Source organism: Lepidothrix coronata, unplaced genomic scaffold, assembly GCF_001604755.1.
Source record: "Lepidothrix coronata isolate B3197 unplaced genomic scaffold, Lepidothrix_coronata-1.0 Scaffold85, whole genome shotgun sequence".
NCBI classification, from domain to species: domain Eukaryota; kingdom Metazoa; phylum Chordata; class Aves; order Passeriformes; family Pipridae; genus Lepidothrix; species Lepidothrix coronata.
Window position 1 is genome coordinate 2,226,835 of NW_016690265.1, and position 18,455 is coordinate 2,245,289.

Genomic DNA, 18,455 nt, shown 5'->3' on the forward strand with positions numbered 1-18,455 from the left:
AATTAGACATAATTGTCATAAATGTGTAATAAGGATTCATAAAAAGAGTGTAATTTCTCTGATATAACCGATATATCTCAGGAAAGATAACATTGGATCCAGCAGTCAGTCTCTCTTGAGAATTCAGGACAGTGGTAATTATGATCAAGGGCACTTGACAATGTCCACATCTAATTCACAAACTCAAGCTCCGGTTTCTCTGCTACTGTTTGACCACACTTGCACAACACTCCTCTTCATCCTAAATAAGTCTGTCATTAAAGGAAATTCTCAAAGCAAAAGCCATTTCTCAAGCTTTTTATTTGATACTTGGTTTTAAGCAAAAGAAGGAAAAATCTGCAACCCTACCTAGCTTATTTATTGTTATTTTAAAAACATGTCAAGGCAGGAGGTTGTTTTCAACCACCTGCTGAAACACCTAGACACTAGAAAGCAGACTCCACATTTCCATGTTCCCAAATCCTGTTTGAAAGCAGCCAGGAGACTACTTTTATCAATGCAGCTCCACGAACCAGGACCTTCCCACCTTTTGGGTCAGGATCTTCTCTGCTACACATTTCTCTAAGTGCCAACCACAGCTGGGCCAAGGCGAGTGCTGAAGCTTCCAAAACAGCAGCAATGCCTGTTGTTTGAGATAGCTCAGTCATTTCCAAGGGACCAGACATGCACAGGACATCTTTTTGGTTCAGGGGCTCTCTGCCTTCCCACCCAGGCTGCCGAGGCATCAGGTGGTGAGTTAAGCATTAACAGCTTTTTTAAAGCATATTGTTGGAAATGCTCAAGACTTGGCCTGAAGCTGTGTCAGGAGAGCTTTAGGTTGGGTATTAGAAAAAGTTCTTCACCCAGAGGAGGGTTGGGCACTGGAACAGGCTCCCCAGGGCAGTGGTCACAGCACCAAGCCTGACAGTTCAGGAATTGTTTAGATGCTACTCTCAGGTACATGGTGTGACTCTTGGGGGTGGTTCTGTGCAGGTCCAGGAGCTGGACTTGATGATCCTTGCGGGTCACTTCCAACTCAGCATATTCCTTGATTCTGTGACTTAAAAGTCTGCTGAATACTTTGTGAATAATATTGATTACAGAGGAATACATGTAATTTTCCAAAATCAGGAGCAAGGGGCACAGCCTGGCATAAAGTAAACTCTGGAACCACTTCAGGTATGTTTTTCCCCTAACTTGGACAAAGACCGAACAAGGATCTTTCCTAAGGCTATTTCTGTTTGGAATAGATCTTAATCTTTCCATTAGTTCTGTAAAGAGTAAGCTGCTCCCCACCTTCCCCACCTAAAATACAATAGACTGAAAGAATGGTTTATCACAATTCACTACAGCAGGCAAGCGGCCCCACATTAGTCAAGAGAATTTCTGCAAGAACTACCACTCCACCAAACCCCATATAACCCACCAGCCCCCCCGTTAAAAGATCTGTCCTTCACTTTCCCTCTTCTACCCCAAACATTTCAGTTGTAACACTCAGCTCATCGGCATCCAGCTCCATGCCTGGCATCTCATCTGAACAGCAATAAATTAGCACTAAATAATCTAAAGCAACAGAAAAATAATGGAGAGATTAGGTTTCAAAATGATACTTTTATTATAACTAAACAAAGGACACAAGCTCCAATTAACATAAAAATTTTATACTGCGTTATGGCAAACACAGGACCAGTATGCTCAAAGCACAGACAAATGATTTTCAACTTAAATTTGTAAAACGGGCTGAAATTCATCAACTGAAAAGCAAAACTCAGAATACATACAACGGACAGAATATGGGATTATTCTTTTAATTAAATATACCCAATTTTTTTATATTAACAATTTAAAAGTATTTAAATAGATGCTGAAGTAGCTAAAGTTTATATGATTTGCACGGTATGCAGATATAAAGTTACAAGAAGTATTTTGGAGTTGTATAAAAAATGTAACTTTTCCCCTCAGACAAAGCCTATGTAAGTGTAAGGTACTATCCTGGCAAGAGACTATTCCCTGCCTGCATGCAGTCCTGCTGAAAACCTCCTACTGAACCAGCTTTCTGGTACTTAACATGCAGGCAGATTTACTCTCACAGCATGCAGTCAGTGATGAAAATCTCTGTAAAAACCATCTTTTGAGTTATGATGAAATGGAAACAAGTTTTTCAATAAAATAGGTCCTATAACCCACTTGTTTTGAAGGGGAAAAAAGAAATTGCACCCTACTCTGCTTCTCTTCCCTGTTGCTAAATGGATTTTTAAAAAAGCTTTTTTTGTGTGTTTTACATTTTCCCCCTGAATAGTTTATAGTCAAAAATCTGTCTTATTTGAATCTGTAAGAATCCCAACAATGGTCTTACCAATTAGGTAACTCTGAGCTCAGAGGCTTTGCCTGTGTAAGTCATGGTCATCAAAATTTCACACATCCTTTAATTAAGAAATATTTACATCTCCTGATTAAATATTCCTTCAGGAATAAGTTCTGACCAGTTACTGTACACTCGCAAGTCATCCTTTCTCTGGAAGTACTGCAGCTCCTGGTTTTTTGGTCAACACAAAAGACAACCAAGCTTGTTATCCAAAGCTAGTCCTCAAGCCACTGATCTGCTGGAGTTGTCTGTTTTGCCGGGACAGAGCTGCTTGGGAAGGTTCACAACTGGGTAAAAGTGGATCACCGAGGGCTTCCTAATCCTGTAAAGCTTTCAGAAAATGTGCTGTTCAAGTCCAGCTGTCATGGGTTTGCCTACTTTCAACAACGTAAGGAAGACATACCCCGCGGAAATCCTTTGCTGTGGTCGATGCATCCATTAAACGCTTTTGATAACAGCGGAAAACTGGCATTTGTGATTTGACATTTAAGTGGATTTTATGTAACCTGTGGAGATTTCACAATACTCCAAATTTCAAACAAGTCCAAAAGCTAAAAATGTTCAATAAATGTATGACAATTATTTTAATCAGGATGTTCTGCATTAAAAAAAAAAAAATCAACTATTTTTGACTCCCTTCTTATTTAATCCACAGAAAATTTAAGTGAACAGTAAACACAGAATGGCATCTGTCCTAAACTCCCAAATACTACAATCTGCTAATTTACTGTAAGGACAGTTAAAGCTCTGTAAAACTCTAACCAATAAATCTTTGAAAACAGCTTTTTCTGCTACATCCCTGTTTTATATCTGCATGCATTCAAATGCATACAATTCTTAGGTTTTTATATTCCATGAAAGGTAGCAGGCGATTTTAAAGTATCTTTGCCGTGTTTCAGGAATGTCAAGTAATATCATCATACATTGTTTTTAAAATGAAAGTATGCAACAGCAAAATTTAGCATACTTCAAAGCCCATTCATTCTAACTAAATTATACGTTAAAATAGTTTCAAGACTGTATTTTTGTGAAAAGTTTCACTCTTTCAATTTCATCTAAGTGTTGGCCTAAAAAAAAAGCACCTAGTGAAGTCTGATCTTCAAAAATCTACAAAGTGAATTCCATGCTGAAATCTCCAAGTCAACCTCGATTTATGAGGAAGAGAACAGCCCCCTTGTTTAGGGACACAGGAACCACAAAGATTGTACTGATGTGAAATTTCAGCTTTGTCACAGCAATTTCACACTTCAGATACAGTTACAGTAATTCTCAGGAGGATCGTGCTGTGAGCAGCTTTCTTTGCAAACTGTACAGAACATGAACTCAATAGCTGAACTAGACACTGACTCTTTTTCTAGAACTGTACATCTCACTGTACATATTGCTTTGGAAACAACTAAATACAATGGTCCATCATGCAAGCCATGAGACTGTCAAAACTTCTCTTGTTCCACTAACTTCAAATAAGTTTATACAAATAATTTAGCCAATCTGCATAAATACTGCACATGGAATTATGCTGAAATACGCTTGGGGGTCAACATTTTCTATGAAAATATACAACTACGACTAAAAGCATTAAGTACTAACTGCCCACCTCACTATCACCGTGTACAGCGCCATTGTAAGATGTGCTCTCTATAGTGTACACAAAATCAAGACTGTTCATACATTTTAAAAGACTGGGTGCAAAACAAGAATAGAATAAAAAAGCCAAACCACAACCCTGCTGGTTCAAGCCACGCAATGTGTATTTTATAGCAGATTTTAAGAAAAGTGGAAAATTTAGGCTACCAGAAGTTATGGAACATCCCAGAGTTAGTATTTTAGTTTTAAAACTTTAAAATTTACTACTAAGAAGGAACATTAATGAGCAAAACTTGACCTACTGCCAGTATTCAGTCATACAGTTAGACAGTGACTATAAGCAATTAATTGGAAAACCAATGATGTAATTAAAGCACTGGCAATACCAGACACGACTTGTTGACTGCACAGTAAGCAAAGCCATGAGATGAACATATTTATGTACTCTTGACTATAGCTGGTTAATGACTTTATACCTGAGACGAAAATTGAGAGGTAAGAGAACCAGTTATGATGCAAATAATTCTCAGATGAAAAACAAGCATGCAGAAATATCTGCATTTTAAAAAAAATATATGCAAGATCACAACTGACATTTCCCCCTTATGATTATTTTCACTTTGCTATTTAGACAAACACTTTAACTCACTTTACCATGTGACAGAATTGTGTTCTGAAACTATTTTAAAGGCTCCTGTGATTCCAATGCTTTAACAATTCATGGAGTTTTGAGTAGAGGCAGCACACTCTACTCCCTAGTCTTAAGAAATTTAAGGCACCCATAAGTAGCAAACTTCATGCCATGTTTCCATTCTAAGGAAAAATCTGATTTTTCCCTTCAACAGAAAAAAAAAAACAACCATGAATTCGTAGAAGTGATCAGAATGCCACATTCTCTGTCAGTGAGGCAACAGCTTAGTGATATTTAGCTTAAAAAAGCCACAAACTACAGAGTTACTACTGAAGCCACAGAATCTTCACTAACAGGTTACGAAATATGTAATATTGTGACAGAACAGAAAGCTTGTATTAAATTCTGAAAAAGCTAAAAGGTAGAAGCAGAGCAAGGTTGGGCCCCAAGTAACAATGAAAGAAAATAAATGGGAAACATTTTTCCATGATAGATACACTTAATTTATACAGCAAATTTCCAAGTTTAATGGATCACTGTACCACAACAATGAGTGCAAATACATGTTTCTGTGGGCAGGAGCACTGCTAAAAAAGCATATTTTGTTTTCATCAGTATGGAATGACAGTAAATCACTTCTCTGATGAACGGAAATTTCATTCCATATGTCAGAAAACGCATCTACGATTTATTACCAGAATCAGCTCAAAACACTTCCCATAATCACAAAGCTCAAGTAATATGTAGCCATTAGACACAAAGATATACAAGATTTTGGTTACAAGTGCATTAGCTTCAGATTCTGAAGCTTAATTCTTTGCTTCTGCAGCTTCTTTATCATGTTTCTCCTTTGCTTTCTCTTTTTCTTCCAGTTTTTCTTCTTTTTGAAGCAGTGACATAATCTCAGCAACCTGACTAGTGCCAATATCAATATCTTCTTTGTCAATCAATTCTACTACCTAGATGAACATAAAATGAAATTGAGAGAGCGTTTAGTTTTTACATGATTGAGGAATTTTCCTATAATAATCTGTTAAGACAACAAAAGTGTTCAGTTCTCATGTTCAAGAAAAACAGGATTTTTTTTCTTACAAGAAAGACAAATTCAAATCACAACCAGTACCTCAAACATATCCAGAGTACTAAAAAAAAGCTAAAATGTAAAACAAATTATTTAGAACTTTTGAGCTTTTGTGTGTGCAGCATATAAAGATTCACATTAGAAAACATATCCATTTATTTTATTTATTCCAATGGAAAGCCCAGATTCAGTACCTGCTGAAACAGTATTTACGACAGTAATTTATCAGCCTACTTTTATCAAAAAAGTTCTACTGTATTAATAGGCACAAATTTAGAGTAGAGGGGGTGGGCTTTTCAGGAAGGAAGTGAAAAAAATAATCTGGTGGATGATTCCAAATTCCTTTATATAGCCTTTTATATGAATGTATTCTTGGCATAACTCCTCAATTTCCTAGAATTAATTATTCTGCAATACATGCAGAATTCAGAAGTACAGTTTATCTGTGTTGCTAAATGTACGACGGCTGTTTAGAGCAACAGGGAAGATAATCACCACTGGGACAACTTCAGTAGAGAGGGAAAATGTGTTTCAAAAGGCTGTTACTGGATTTTCTAGCTGGCCTTACTCTACGTGCTATTTCTGTATTGAGTAGGATAATGACTTGCAAGAAGATGAGTTTCAGGACATATCTGAATTTACCAAGTAAAAAAGAAACAAGAAAATGCAGGTGAAACGCAGAGAAAATCTGAGAATGTTCCGCAAAATCAGAAAACAGGACAAACAGGCAACAAATACAGGTCGTTTACAGTGGACTTAATGGACAACTGATGGTCTGTTGCCCTGCAAGCATAGGAAATACAGGTCTCAGTGACAGCCAAGGTACACAAGTAGGCAAGAGCAGCTACTATCTTGTGTTGACATCAAATATATCTGTGGGCATTTTGTCAAGACATTTGCCAACAATGGTGTTCCTGAAGTAGTTCTTCTACTCCCTCCCATTTTTAAGTAGCAAAAAAATGACCATATTTTATCAAACTTGACATAGATGTACAGAAAAATCTACAGCTTTGAAGGTAATGCGGATAACAGACACAGGATAAAGATCCTTCTTTTCCCCCCCAAAAACAGCCATATAGATTCTCAAGATGCTAGCATGTATTGCAAGATCTATTTACAATACATTACCAAAAACCTCAGTGGTATAAAGACTCTTCAAAAGACAGCACTACCAATTTAAGTCAAAACAGATCCAATGTTTGAAGGATAGTTAGCCTTATTTTCTTTAAACAGTCCACAGACTTACCTTAACAACATTATCTATATCAATTTTTCCATCCTTGTTTTCATCTAGTGCCTCTGCAATCCTAGTTAGCTTCTCCTCTGGAATCTTCTGAATTTGTTTCATTGCATTGATTAGTTCAGCAATACTGATGAGATTCCCCCTGAAGAGAAAGCACAAACTGTATATGGCAAGCAGGTACTCCAAAGGAGTAAAGTTGACAAAAGACAGTACTGAAAGTCACTACACTGCAGACATTCATTATGTAACTACTTATAATCCTGAAAGAATGCAAAAAGCAAAAATTAGTTACTGATCAACAAGCAGATTTTTATCTTACCATTGAATTTCGTGCTTCTAGTTTCCACATTTTATTTCACAAATACAATATCCAGCAGCATTTGAAAAAAAAAGTTTAGCCCAGTTCCTGTGCTTCCCAGACTGTGTATCTATTGCCCTTTGGACCCCCACCCCCATTTACCAAAGATGCAGTGCCATGCATTTGTCATCCTTTTAGATTTAGAGGTTGGCCTACAGAAAGGCACAGGAAAACAAAAGCTGAGAAATAATCACTTGAGCAATTTCTCATATCAAGGACTTGGCAGAAGAAAGGACTAACAGGTTTCAGATGTTTGCACTGTCTGCTCACTGATCTTATGAAGTTGTCTGTGCTACCTAAAGCCTCTGCTTGCCTATACAATTTGCTAGTTTGAAGAACCATCTTCCAGTACAGATCCAGCTGAAATTTAGGAGACAGTGAACCCAATAAATACTAAACAGAAGAGCTTTTTATCAGTGTAGTCTCAGCTCCTCTGGGCACAGACTGACTTTTATTCAAGAAGCATTTTTCCACCTGCCACCAAATATCCTGGACTGGTGTCATTTCTATGACTCTCGATGGCTTCATAATGACTGCACCAACTTGAGGGTTGAAAGACAAGCCTTTGACAACTAAGCAATACTCAAACCAATAATTTTCAATCATCCACAATCACCTACAAAATTATCCAGAAAACCATCCATTACAAAGTATAATTACATTCAGTACAAGCAGATTCTGCATTGTATTGTTAATTTACAAATTCAGATGGTTTTGATCAACAACTTCTCTGCAGCACCACTCACATGGTTGCCTCAATGCTACTACACAAAATCTGAAACAAATGACCGTTTGCCCTGGGGACTGGAAAAAACAAAGTTCAGAAGCAACAAAAGCAGAATCCTTGTTTCTGTTCAGTTATGCTCTTTGGGAGCTGGAATCTTCTCTCAATGAATCACACAAAATGGTGCAAGCATAAACTAGATTAATACAGCATTCATGATCACAAACCATGAGAATTTGAGTCACAGTTTCCAGGTGTTTCAGTGTCTTTAATATGCAGCATATGACTGTTTGACACAGGATGGCCTGAAAGACTCTCCAATAATATTAAGACTTGGATAAGTGTTGCTAAATGAATTTTGTAATGAAACTACCAGGAAAGACCTTCCTTTGAAAAACTGAAGTGTCACAAAAAATTGAGATGAAGTAAATTGTCTTTGAAAGGGACTGTGTAAAATGATCTCCTCGCTTCCACCAGACCCGTTCCCCCACTTCTCTCTAGAGACACCACAGAGTTCCTTGAAATCTTTTTCCTCATTAACATCTTTGCTAGTAACAAACAACAAACGTGAACACGCTCACCACACCACTGTGCATCTTTTCAGTCAGTGACACAGGGCAAACCTACTGCGTGAGGAGCTTGACTAAAGGCATGATTTCATCTGTATCACCACTAGTGCCAGAGACGTGAACAAGATGGTTAAGATAAGCTTTGACTTTCAGAACACCCTCAGGACTAGCATCTAGGGAATTAGAAGACATTTTTTCCTTCCTCATTTCAACCATATTTAACCTTATAAGAGAGAAAATCTACAGCACAATTTTGTTAATTTTGTTTTTAAAATTAATTACCTCAACATTCTAAACAGCAAGCTGTTTACCAATTCTTTTCTAACCACACATCAGACAAAAGCAAGAGTGAAGATGAACAGCCAGAGACATATCCAGTGCTTCCAAGTCACTTACCCAGCAGGAACATCACCAGCAGTCACCTTTGCATCCACTGTCTCTTGACTTGTCTCTAATTCAACAATAATTTTGTCTATCTGACCAATCATTCGGTTCACTTTCTTTGTCAACCTCTTGCTTGCCTTTGACTCTTCCACTGCCTCTTCCTGGCCAGTTTTAGAGAGCTCTTTTATCTCTTGCAAATCCTAAAAGAAATAGTCAAGAGAGAGAGAAAAGCTTTTGCTGGTGTGAATTCACAACAACAGATTTCAACTAGCATTTCAAGACAGGAGCCATTTGTAAATGAAATGCAAATGAAGAGATAAATTGAGCCAGACTGGAATTGAAACAATAAATTCTAACACTGCTGCCTATTTCATGCACCACTTAAATGTTATTTTCCACATCTTTCATAAGACTGGATAAGATTAATTTTACTTGACTTGAAGTTTCTGTCATACTGACATCTACCCTTGATAAGAAAGAACTGCAGCATGCAGCAGTCAGTCAGCTCATGTTAGCCTAGTCACCCTGGGAATAAGAGCAGGAACAGGATTCTCATCTGCTGGGAACTACTCCAGTGACAACTAGGCTTTGAACATGTTATACAAATGAGGCTCTGCATTGTCCCATACAAAGTTCATTCACAAAGCTACCAACTTCAGGCTAACAGACAACCAACCAAGTTAATCTGAATTTGTGGGTCATTTCTGCTAAAACTAAATATGCACAAAAAAAGAACTTCCATGCCCCATTCTTCACCTCACTGTACTCCTGGATATCACCCTTCAATTCCTCAAGCTCCTCCTTCTCCTTAGTTAGTGATTTTTTCTGTTCCTGCAGCTTGGTGCAAGCATCACTCAGCAAGTCAATCTCCTCCTTAGTGATTTCCTCACCCTGTAACAGAAAACATACACAAATTAGTGAAAGGCACATTCGTGATTTTCCTCAAAGATTTTGGGTCTTTTACCAGAAAAGAGAGATTCAAGATTCTTTTCCCATGTTTGAAGTCAATACTATCATAACCATTTTGAGGCTAATGCAAAGATTTTAAACAGTAAGGCAATTAGTTTGCTATGGTTCATATTTTTTTGAAGTGCAACATTAGTAAGTTCAGCTAATGTGACTGATTATGTGCATTTTGGCTATTAGAAATTCTGTAGCTAATCACCTCATTTAAGAATGTTTTACTTCATTCTTTGCTGGGTTAAGCAATTTAAACAACTGAGAAACAATTCACTATGTATAGGAAAGATAAATTACATCAAAAAAAATTGTAAAGTTTGGGAAGTTGAGCTGTAGAAAAGTTATCTTCAACAAGTTTTGTGAGAATGAGGATGAACATCCATAGTTTGTGAAGTATACCTGTCTCTTGAAAAGCTGAGAATAAAAAACTAACCTTCAAACTGGAAAAGCAAGACTTCGAGATGATTAATTACAAATGCTAAAATCCCATAATACTACCTATAGTTAGTGTATTAATCTTACCCAGACACATAAGTACAGTACAGAAAGACATGTGCAAACAAGGACGTGTGGAACACAGAGCAGAAGAATGATGTGCTTCCAAGAACCACCTGTGGAACAGGCATCCAGTCCCTTCATCAACTCAGAAGGAGTTTCAGTGTAATGCTGATATCTGGGCACCAACCTCACTTCTGATTTTAATACAATATCTATAGTTCGCATTAGCAAAAAAGGTTTAAAAAAAAAATAAGAAGCAACTCAATTTGAAAACAAATTCCTCTGCCTCAAAATTAGTCATCTTCAAGAAGCCAGCAGTCTTGCATTTCCCTTCTCAGAGGTAGGAATTCCACTGTGCTTAAAATCTTTGAAAGCATCTTTAGGGGACGGGCCACACTGCAACCTCAGCTAAGAACTGTCATGTCTACTTTTTGTTTTCTCGTATCAGTTTGGGTTGTTGAGGAAGTCCTACTCATGGCCTGGTGCCAACACATTCTCAGGGCTTTGGTGCTGCAACAGGCAGTGATACAAACGCTATGACAGATGTGGCAACAAATATCCTTGCTCTTTCCAAATGAGATCATCCCAGCCTTGCTTGCCTCCCTCCCACAGCATTCCTCATGGCTGCACTTCATGCACCCAGCTATGCAGTCAGTGAGGCAGCCAACTCACCACTCAACAACACCCATTTCCATGCACATTAGTTCCATTTGGTTATTACCATTGAAACCTCCTTGGCAGCATTCTGAAGGAAACAATGTTATGGTAACAGCAGGTAGATAATGATGCTGTCGAGAAAAATCGAAAATATTTTTCTACTTAAAACATCCATTTTAACGTAATGTTGTTATTCTGCAAAGTAACATCGGGACTGAGAAAAATCCTGACGTCAAACCCCATGGACAAAAACAAGCTACAAATAAAACACAAGGTGCAACTGGAATATGAAAAGGAAGTCTACAAGAGTTGGAAGCAGATACAGGTGACCCAGGAGGAATGCAGAGACACTGTCCCACCATGCATGGATGCGTTCAGGAAAGCCAAAGCCTAATGGAGTTAAATTTGGTGAAGGATGTGAAAGGCAACAAGAAGGGCTTCTACAAGTATACCAGCAGCAAAAGGAAGTCAAGAGAAAATGTTTATCTCACATATTCTCACTCCTCTCTTCTCTAGCCGCAATTATATCTGTGCAGTAACTTTTTTCCTTCTTAAATATGTTATTACAGAGGTGTTACCACATCTCTGGTTGGCTTGGCCTTGGCCAGCAGCAGGTCCATCTTGGAGCCAGCTGGCATTGGCTCTGTCTGACATGGGGGAAGCTTCTTGCAGCTTCTCAGAGAAGCCACTCTTAAAGCCCCCCTCCCTTGCTACCAAAATCTGGCCATGCAAACCCAATACAGGTTGTCAATGCCTTCCTCATTCGTAAGGGCCTCCAGGAATGCCAGGTCTTGGATATCAATGTCTGGAGAAAGGAAGACCTACCATCAACGGAGGAGGATCTGGTTAGAGAACGTTTAAACAAACAGAACACATGCAAGTCCATGTGACTTAATGGGATACAAACACAAGTGCTGAGAGAGCTGTTAGATGTTACTGAGAGGCCACTGTCCATCATCTTTGAAAGGACATGGTCATCAGGGAAGACTCCTGAGGACTGGAAGAAAGCAGATGTCACTCCTATCTTCAGTAAGGGAAAGAAGGACACCAGGCAGGTAGCAAATGAAAAAGAGCACTCGCTGTCTGTAGCAAAGCATGCTCTGATCACAACAAAGCATGCTAAGTCTAGAAATTAACCTATTACTTTAATGGTGGTAAATCATGTTCCACGTTATACTGAAGAAACAGAGAAAGAGTACACTGAAATGTTTTTAGCACACATACATTGCCCATTAGCAGTTTAGAAGTGGAAGTCAATAGAAATCTAGTACAGTCTAGTCCAAACCGAACTCCTTACTTAATGCTCTGATCTTAGCTACACCCTTCAAAAGAAGGGAAGAATCATCTTGACCTACTCTTGCCCTCTCACTCCTCATGTGTTAACTATACACAGCTTAAACATGCACAGACCAATTACACCTACAGCCAGTGCAAATGCCCCACAAAATAGGTATATTAATTTCAACAATGCAAACAGATGAAGGAGATACTCAGAGATGTTTTATGCTGACTTCAGTTTCTGCACTGGTGGCTTAAGAATTTTCAATCTAATAAATAGTTGTTTTCAACTGACAGAATGCGGTGAGAGGGTTAAAAGTGAAGGACAGACAAGCAACTTATTATGGTTCTTAGGTGGATGCTTTGAACCTTTACATTCAAAAGTGAGAAATCACATAGTTATCCAGATTACCTTGATGCCTTCCAACACGGGTGCTGTATCTATCAGTGTCTCCGAGTGCACTGCCACATCCGCCCTTGCCAGTTCTTTTTCAGTATCCACAGCCACCTGGACTTTTTTAGCTTGCAGAGCTTCAAGATCTACTGCTGGTTCCACCTCTTTCTAAATTTGAAACAGTCATTAAGTTTCAATTAAAAAAAAAACCCAAACCATTCTCTGTATTAGCATCAGTAAAGAATGACTTCTCAAAATAGAAACTGTTGCCAAAGTAGACACACACATTTTTATGAGATGTTAAAAAACTGCAACATAGTGAGTGGGTTTCACATTAACATACCTGCTTGCACCCAGTGAACTACATTCTGTGAGCTCGAGGCTTAATTCACCAGTAAAGGAGGCCAGCAGCTTTCATAGTCATACATTATACAATAACATTATGGGATTAATGACACACTGAGCCAAAGATAAGAACATTTAAAGTATAGGATGCAGAAAATAAAACAAAAACCAAACAAAACACAACCTCTGCTAGAGAAAAAGAAGTCTTCTTTGCTACTCTAATTAAGAAGAAAGAGAAATCAAAGACATGTAAGACGAAGCCAACATTTCACAGTAAACCCTTCTGTGTTGCAGTCACTTTTAATGTTCTCCCACATCTTCCCTATGTGGATTTAAAGTCCAGTTTCTTGCAGGGAACACCCAGAGCAGAGGCAATAACTCATAACATGTTAGTTTTTACATTACTGACATTTACTTTTCAATAGTTGTGAGCAGAACTTACCACAGCTGCAACTTCAAGCGTTTCTTTGGCTTTCTCTGCAGCTTCAGACAATCTTTCCATCTCTTTTTCTTCATTTTCTTTTCTGATGGCTTCCTCTTCCTGAAGCGTTGCTTCCAGACGGACTTTGTTATCTATTTTTTCACCTTCAACTTCTGCCACTTTCACTTGGGCCTCTTTGGCCTAAAAATAACATAAGTCTAATAAAAGTGTGTGTGTGTATATACATGTGTGTGTGTGTGTGTGTATATATGTATATATGCATATATATATATATATGTCTGCATGATTTAAGAAGTTTAGATATTCTTACTGAGGTAGGTAGTACAGGTATGCTAATGAATCAGGTTGAAATCCCCAAATGTTACCCAATTTTTGCATTTCTCAGGAAAAGATGACTCTCTTTCTTAAGAAAGTTTTCTGAACAAAGTTTCTGTTTCTGGTGGAATCATGAACTTTTCACCCTGAAATCATACATGTTCTTCATTCTATTTCTCTCAAGACTACCAATAATTTGATAATTTCTCTCTCTGCATAACGAAATCATATATTTTCATAGATTAATGTCTTTATCTGGCCCAGAGCATTCATGGTATTTATGTAAATAAAATGTGTATTCCAAACCTTTTTATGTTATTACTGTCTGCTGTCATGCAATCTACTATTGCCTTGTATTTGCTTTATTCTTATACCCCTCCACACATAACACAATTTCTTCTGCATTTGAAGGTCACTCAAACCTATCCATGGTTTAGTTTTTCATGGAAAAGAAAGGAACCAAGAAGAACATCTACTTCTCTGAATGGATTTTCAGTGATGACACTGAAAGCTGGTGCACATACTGTGCACATCAATACTTACAACACTATCTGGTAGTGTCTGAAGTGTTGTTTTGAGCTGATCAGCTGGAGAAAGGGTATCTGGAAGATACATGGCTCTGGATAAAATAAGCAACGAAGTAGGGATTTCCTGGTTCAAGTGCAGATCTAACCACTATAAATGCAAAACAGAAAACAAATCTTCAACTTTGGGATTTTTTCTTTTTTACAGACGAAGTCAAGCACACACAAAAAAAGTATATGAAATTTTTTAACCACTACTTATCAGTCAATATCCTACAACAGGAACTACAGCCTATAACCAGAATTACAGCAATTGCACTGAAATATGGGAAGAAGTATTTTGTTTGAACAAGTAATATTCAATGAGTGTTTGAAAAAGTGGCTTGTTTCATATACATATGAGAATTACAGAATGTTTTGGGTTGGAAGGAACCTTAAAGATCATCCATCTAGTTCCAACCCCTTTGCCATGGGCAGAGGCACCTTCCATTAAACTGTTACTCAAAGCCCCATCCAACCTGGCTTTGTAACACCTCCAGGGTTGGGGAGTCCACAACATCTCTGAGTAACTTGTTCCAGTGCCTCACCACTCTCACAGAAAAGAATTTCTTTCTAATACCTAATCTAAACCTGCCCTCCTTCAGCTTAAGGCGATTCCTTCTTGTCCTGTTACTGCATGGCCTTGTGAAAAGTCCCATCTCCAGCTTCCCTGTAAGCCCTTTTTAGGTTCTGAAAAGTGCTATAAGGTGTGCCCAGAGCTTCCTCTTCTCCAGGCTAAACAACCCCAACTCTCTTAGCTTGTCTTCATAGCAGAGGTGCTCCAGCCCTGTGATAACTTAGTGGCTCTCCTCTGGACCTATTCCAACACATCTTCCTCTAAACCAGGCAACAGCAAAAGAAAAAGAACTGATTTACTTAGCAAAAATTTCTTTACAGAGCGATACAAACAATTAACAAGACAAACTTCCAAAACTGAAAACATATACTGGTTATGTTTAAGTATCCATTTGCATAGTCAAAATGTCATGGCCCAGTCAAAAGGAAGAAACCCACAGCTACTACATTCTTACAATTTATGCATGATAAAAGCCTGTTAAGAAGAAAGACTCTTTTAACCAAGCCTGTAATGAGAACAAAATTAAAATGACTTCTCAGAATCAGAAGAAAAAAATCAGAGCTAGCAACTGCAACTAGGCCTGTGTATTCAGTCTTGCAAAACTATACCTGCTTAAGCTGCTCCTTGAGACGCTGCTCTGTCACACCAAGAGCTCTCATCCCTCGGGCACGACAAGCTGCCTGCAGCTCTTTAACAGTCAGGGTATCAACTCCTTCTTCAGCAATCATCTGCACAATGGATAAAGTCAACTTCAGTACATAAGAGCTCAGAACACAGGCACCACCATCACTGCACAGTTCGTGTGTTACAATGGCCACTAGAGGCTGCTGCGGTAACACAAAACAGCCTCCAGTGTTCAAACACCTCCATAATGGCCATGTCAATCTCCAAGCCAGTATTTCTATCAGCTCCCTTACAAATTACACTTTCATAGAAACGTTTTTCTTTGTAATAGAATTACTGTCATTGCAATTAATGGTAGATTAAAAAAAATGTCAGTTTTTTCGTTACAAATAAGGGCACTCGATTTTAAGCTCTTCAAGCCTTTTCGTTTTAAGTTAGCTCAAAAAATAAGACAATTACAACAAAAAAGACAAATACCTAGGAAAACAAACATATCTATTTCCACACAGTCACTACTCTTATGTGCCAAAATTATCATCCAGTGCCTATTCAGAATGACTCACCTTGTCATCTGCTTTTATGCTTCTCAACCTCATAGTCAGCTGGAAGCGGAGAAAGTTATTTGTCCCAATTGACTGAAGTTCCAACAATTTACAAAGTGCCACCAGCTGTGGCCTGGTCAGATTGTCCAGTGTCAACTCATCTTCAAACAGTTTAGAGAACCTTAAGATCTCCTCATTACTGGGTCTTTCACCAGTTTCCCTGATCTGTAGGAAAGAAAACAAACGCACGCAAAGCTTTTCAAAGCAGGTGTTAAGGTTGGGCATTATTTTGAATAAAACATTCTCCTCATTTGTCAAACACCTTGCATCCATTTTGGGATAGGAAATAGCACACAAAGAAGTAATGACACAAATTTTTAAAAAACAACTTATATACTACAAAAGGCAAAAGAATTGATAAGTGTCACAGTTTCCAACAATGCTGCATAATACCTCAAAATCCATGTATATATACATCTGAGTGAATACAAAGTTGCTAGAGAAGTCACCCTGACAAGTATTCTTTCTGGTATCACACTTACTAAACACAGAAGCACATTAAAAGCATCACCCTGTGAAGATATAGTGAGAAGTACATCCAATGGCAAAAACTTTGCAACACCGCTGTCCCTATGAAACATGGATTAGGACACTTACCTACCTACTTCTCTCCACAAGCACATTTGTTACAATATTGTTTGGCTTTCAGTTCCTAGCTGTTCTGCAACACCCCAGTGCAAATGTTCTTGTACTTGAAGTTATTCCAAAGTATAAACCACTATTTGGAACAGGGCTCTGCATCCTTCATACTGGAAGGTTCCATGTAACTACTTGCACAAATGCAAAGTTAAGCTTTTCAGTGATGTCTGGCCAAAGGGCACTTCACAGTCATTAAATCCAATTACAGGAAGCAGAAATAACAGTTCAAAGAAGTAGGAGAAAAATCATTCCCTAATCTTATCAGGTCATAGTAAAGCATTATCACCTGTATAGGTGTTGATTTTTCTATTTAAAGGATACCATTGAAAGCTCATTAGTGACATCATGGCATCAAAAATCTACAGTCTGAAAACCTAACATTACCTACACAGACTGATGTATCATGCCTAACTTTTTTACAAGCAAACTGAAATATTTTAGTAAACGGCTACCGAGAGCACAGGAAAAGGTAAAAATTTGGAAGACAAGATAGCCTTGAGTCCATTAACCTCCAGGATACTTGTGTAGCAGAGAAACCAACTCAGAGAAAGGAAGGTCAAAGGCCTTGTTCCACTTCACCGGTGTCTTCACTATGGGAGCCAAAAATGGCACTTAAAAAATATAGGAAGTATTTTCTTCCTTGTTTAAAGATGAAGAGCCAACCATGTGTTTCTTAAGAGTACAAACTGAAGCTTTCTAGTACATCACTAGCTAGAAAGCAACATGGGGAAATTCTGGAATTCTGCAGCAAGCCTATATTCAATGGTTCTTGCAGTATCAAATACTTCAACACAGAAGAAGCTGTAAAAGAACAGCAAAAAGGTGGGAAACATTTAAGCTTCATCTTGCTCTGACATTTATTATGTGGTACAATGAAATGAGATCAATGAATTTTGTCTCCACAGCACAAATGAGAAATATAATGCTGTAAAAAGCACACCCACACACAAGAAATGCAGGGCTTGAAACTTCTTTTTTAGTCATCAGAGGAACTTGGGACTTCCTCCAGCAAACGTGGAGTGAAACATCATTTATTTCCACAGAAATTAACGGCCAAACACAAATTCTCAGTAGCAGTTCTTTCAGAAGAAAACAAAATTTTCCAAACATGAAGCACGGCAGTGGCACGTTCCCAGGGTCTGCAGGGCCAGTGCTTCAGCCACTGACTGCTATAACTAATGACTTACAATGTTCTGCAGATTAAAAATAACAGAAACAGGTAATTGCATAGAAGCTTCAAAGTACATGGACTTTGCAAGCAGCTGCTGACTGGCAAAATCTGCCACTGCGATGATGTGCGGTAACCCACGTGGCACTATCAACATCATCTCATTACCCCACACTTCAGAACTTCATTCCTACCTCTGACAAGCAGGACAATCTTAAGCTGACAGGACTTGTAAAGTTCAGGTCTGAAATCCCCAGGCTTATGTGCCTTTTTCTGTGCAAATACATGCACTGCCCAAAGGAGGGGACCACAGCCTTACTTTCAACAAGGCACCAGTGATGTTGTTGGCTCCATCTCTTATTCAACAGCCCCACAATTAAGAGAAATTAAAAGTGTGAGTGGACTGAGATAAATCCTATCCTGAGAAGATTTAAGAAGGTATTTTTATCTCCAGGGAATTTTCTACCCTTAC

At 38.3% G+C, this 18,455-nt stretch overlaps 1 protein-coding gene across 1 annotated transcript in view; it reads right to left on the bottom strand.

The window, feature by feature from the left end:
• Nucleotides 1-1,570: 1,570 nt before the first annotated feature.
• Nucleotides 1,571-18,455, bottom strand: part of LETM1 (leucine zipper and EF-hand containing transmembrane protein 1) — a 31,278-nt gene continuing 14,393 nt past the window's right edge. Inside the window, exons 6-14 of the mRNA XM_017820754.1 lie at nt 16,138-16,341; nt 15,559-15,678; nt 14,354-14,485; nt 13,496-13,675; nt 12,727-12,876; nt 9,678-9,812; nt 8,934-9,121; nt 6,890-7,028; nt 1,571-5,521 (exon numbers count right to left, since the gene is read on the bottom strand). Coding sequence (XP_017676243.1) covers nt 5,372-5,521; nt 6,890-7,028; nt 8,934-9,121; nt 9,678-9,812; nt 12,727-12,876; nt 13,496-13,675; nt 14,354-14,485; nt 15,559-15,678; nt 16,138-16,341 — 1,398 coding nt within the window. The 3' untranslated portion in view covers nt 1,571-5,371. The remainder of the gene's footprint in view (nt 5,522-6,889; nt 7,029-8,933; nt 9,122-9,677; nt 9,813-12,726; nt 12,877-13,495; nt 13,676-14,353; nt 14,486-15,558; nt 15,679-16,137; nt 16,342-18,455) is intronic.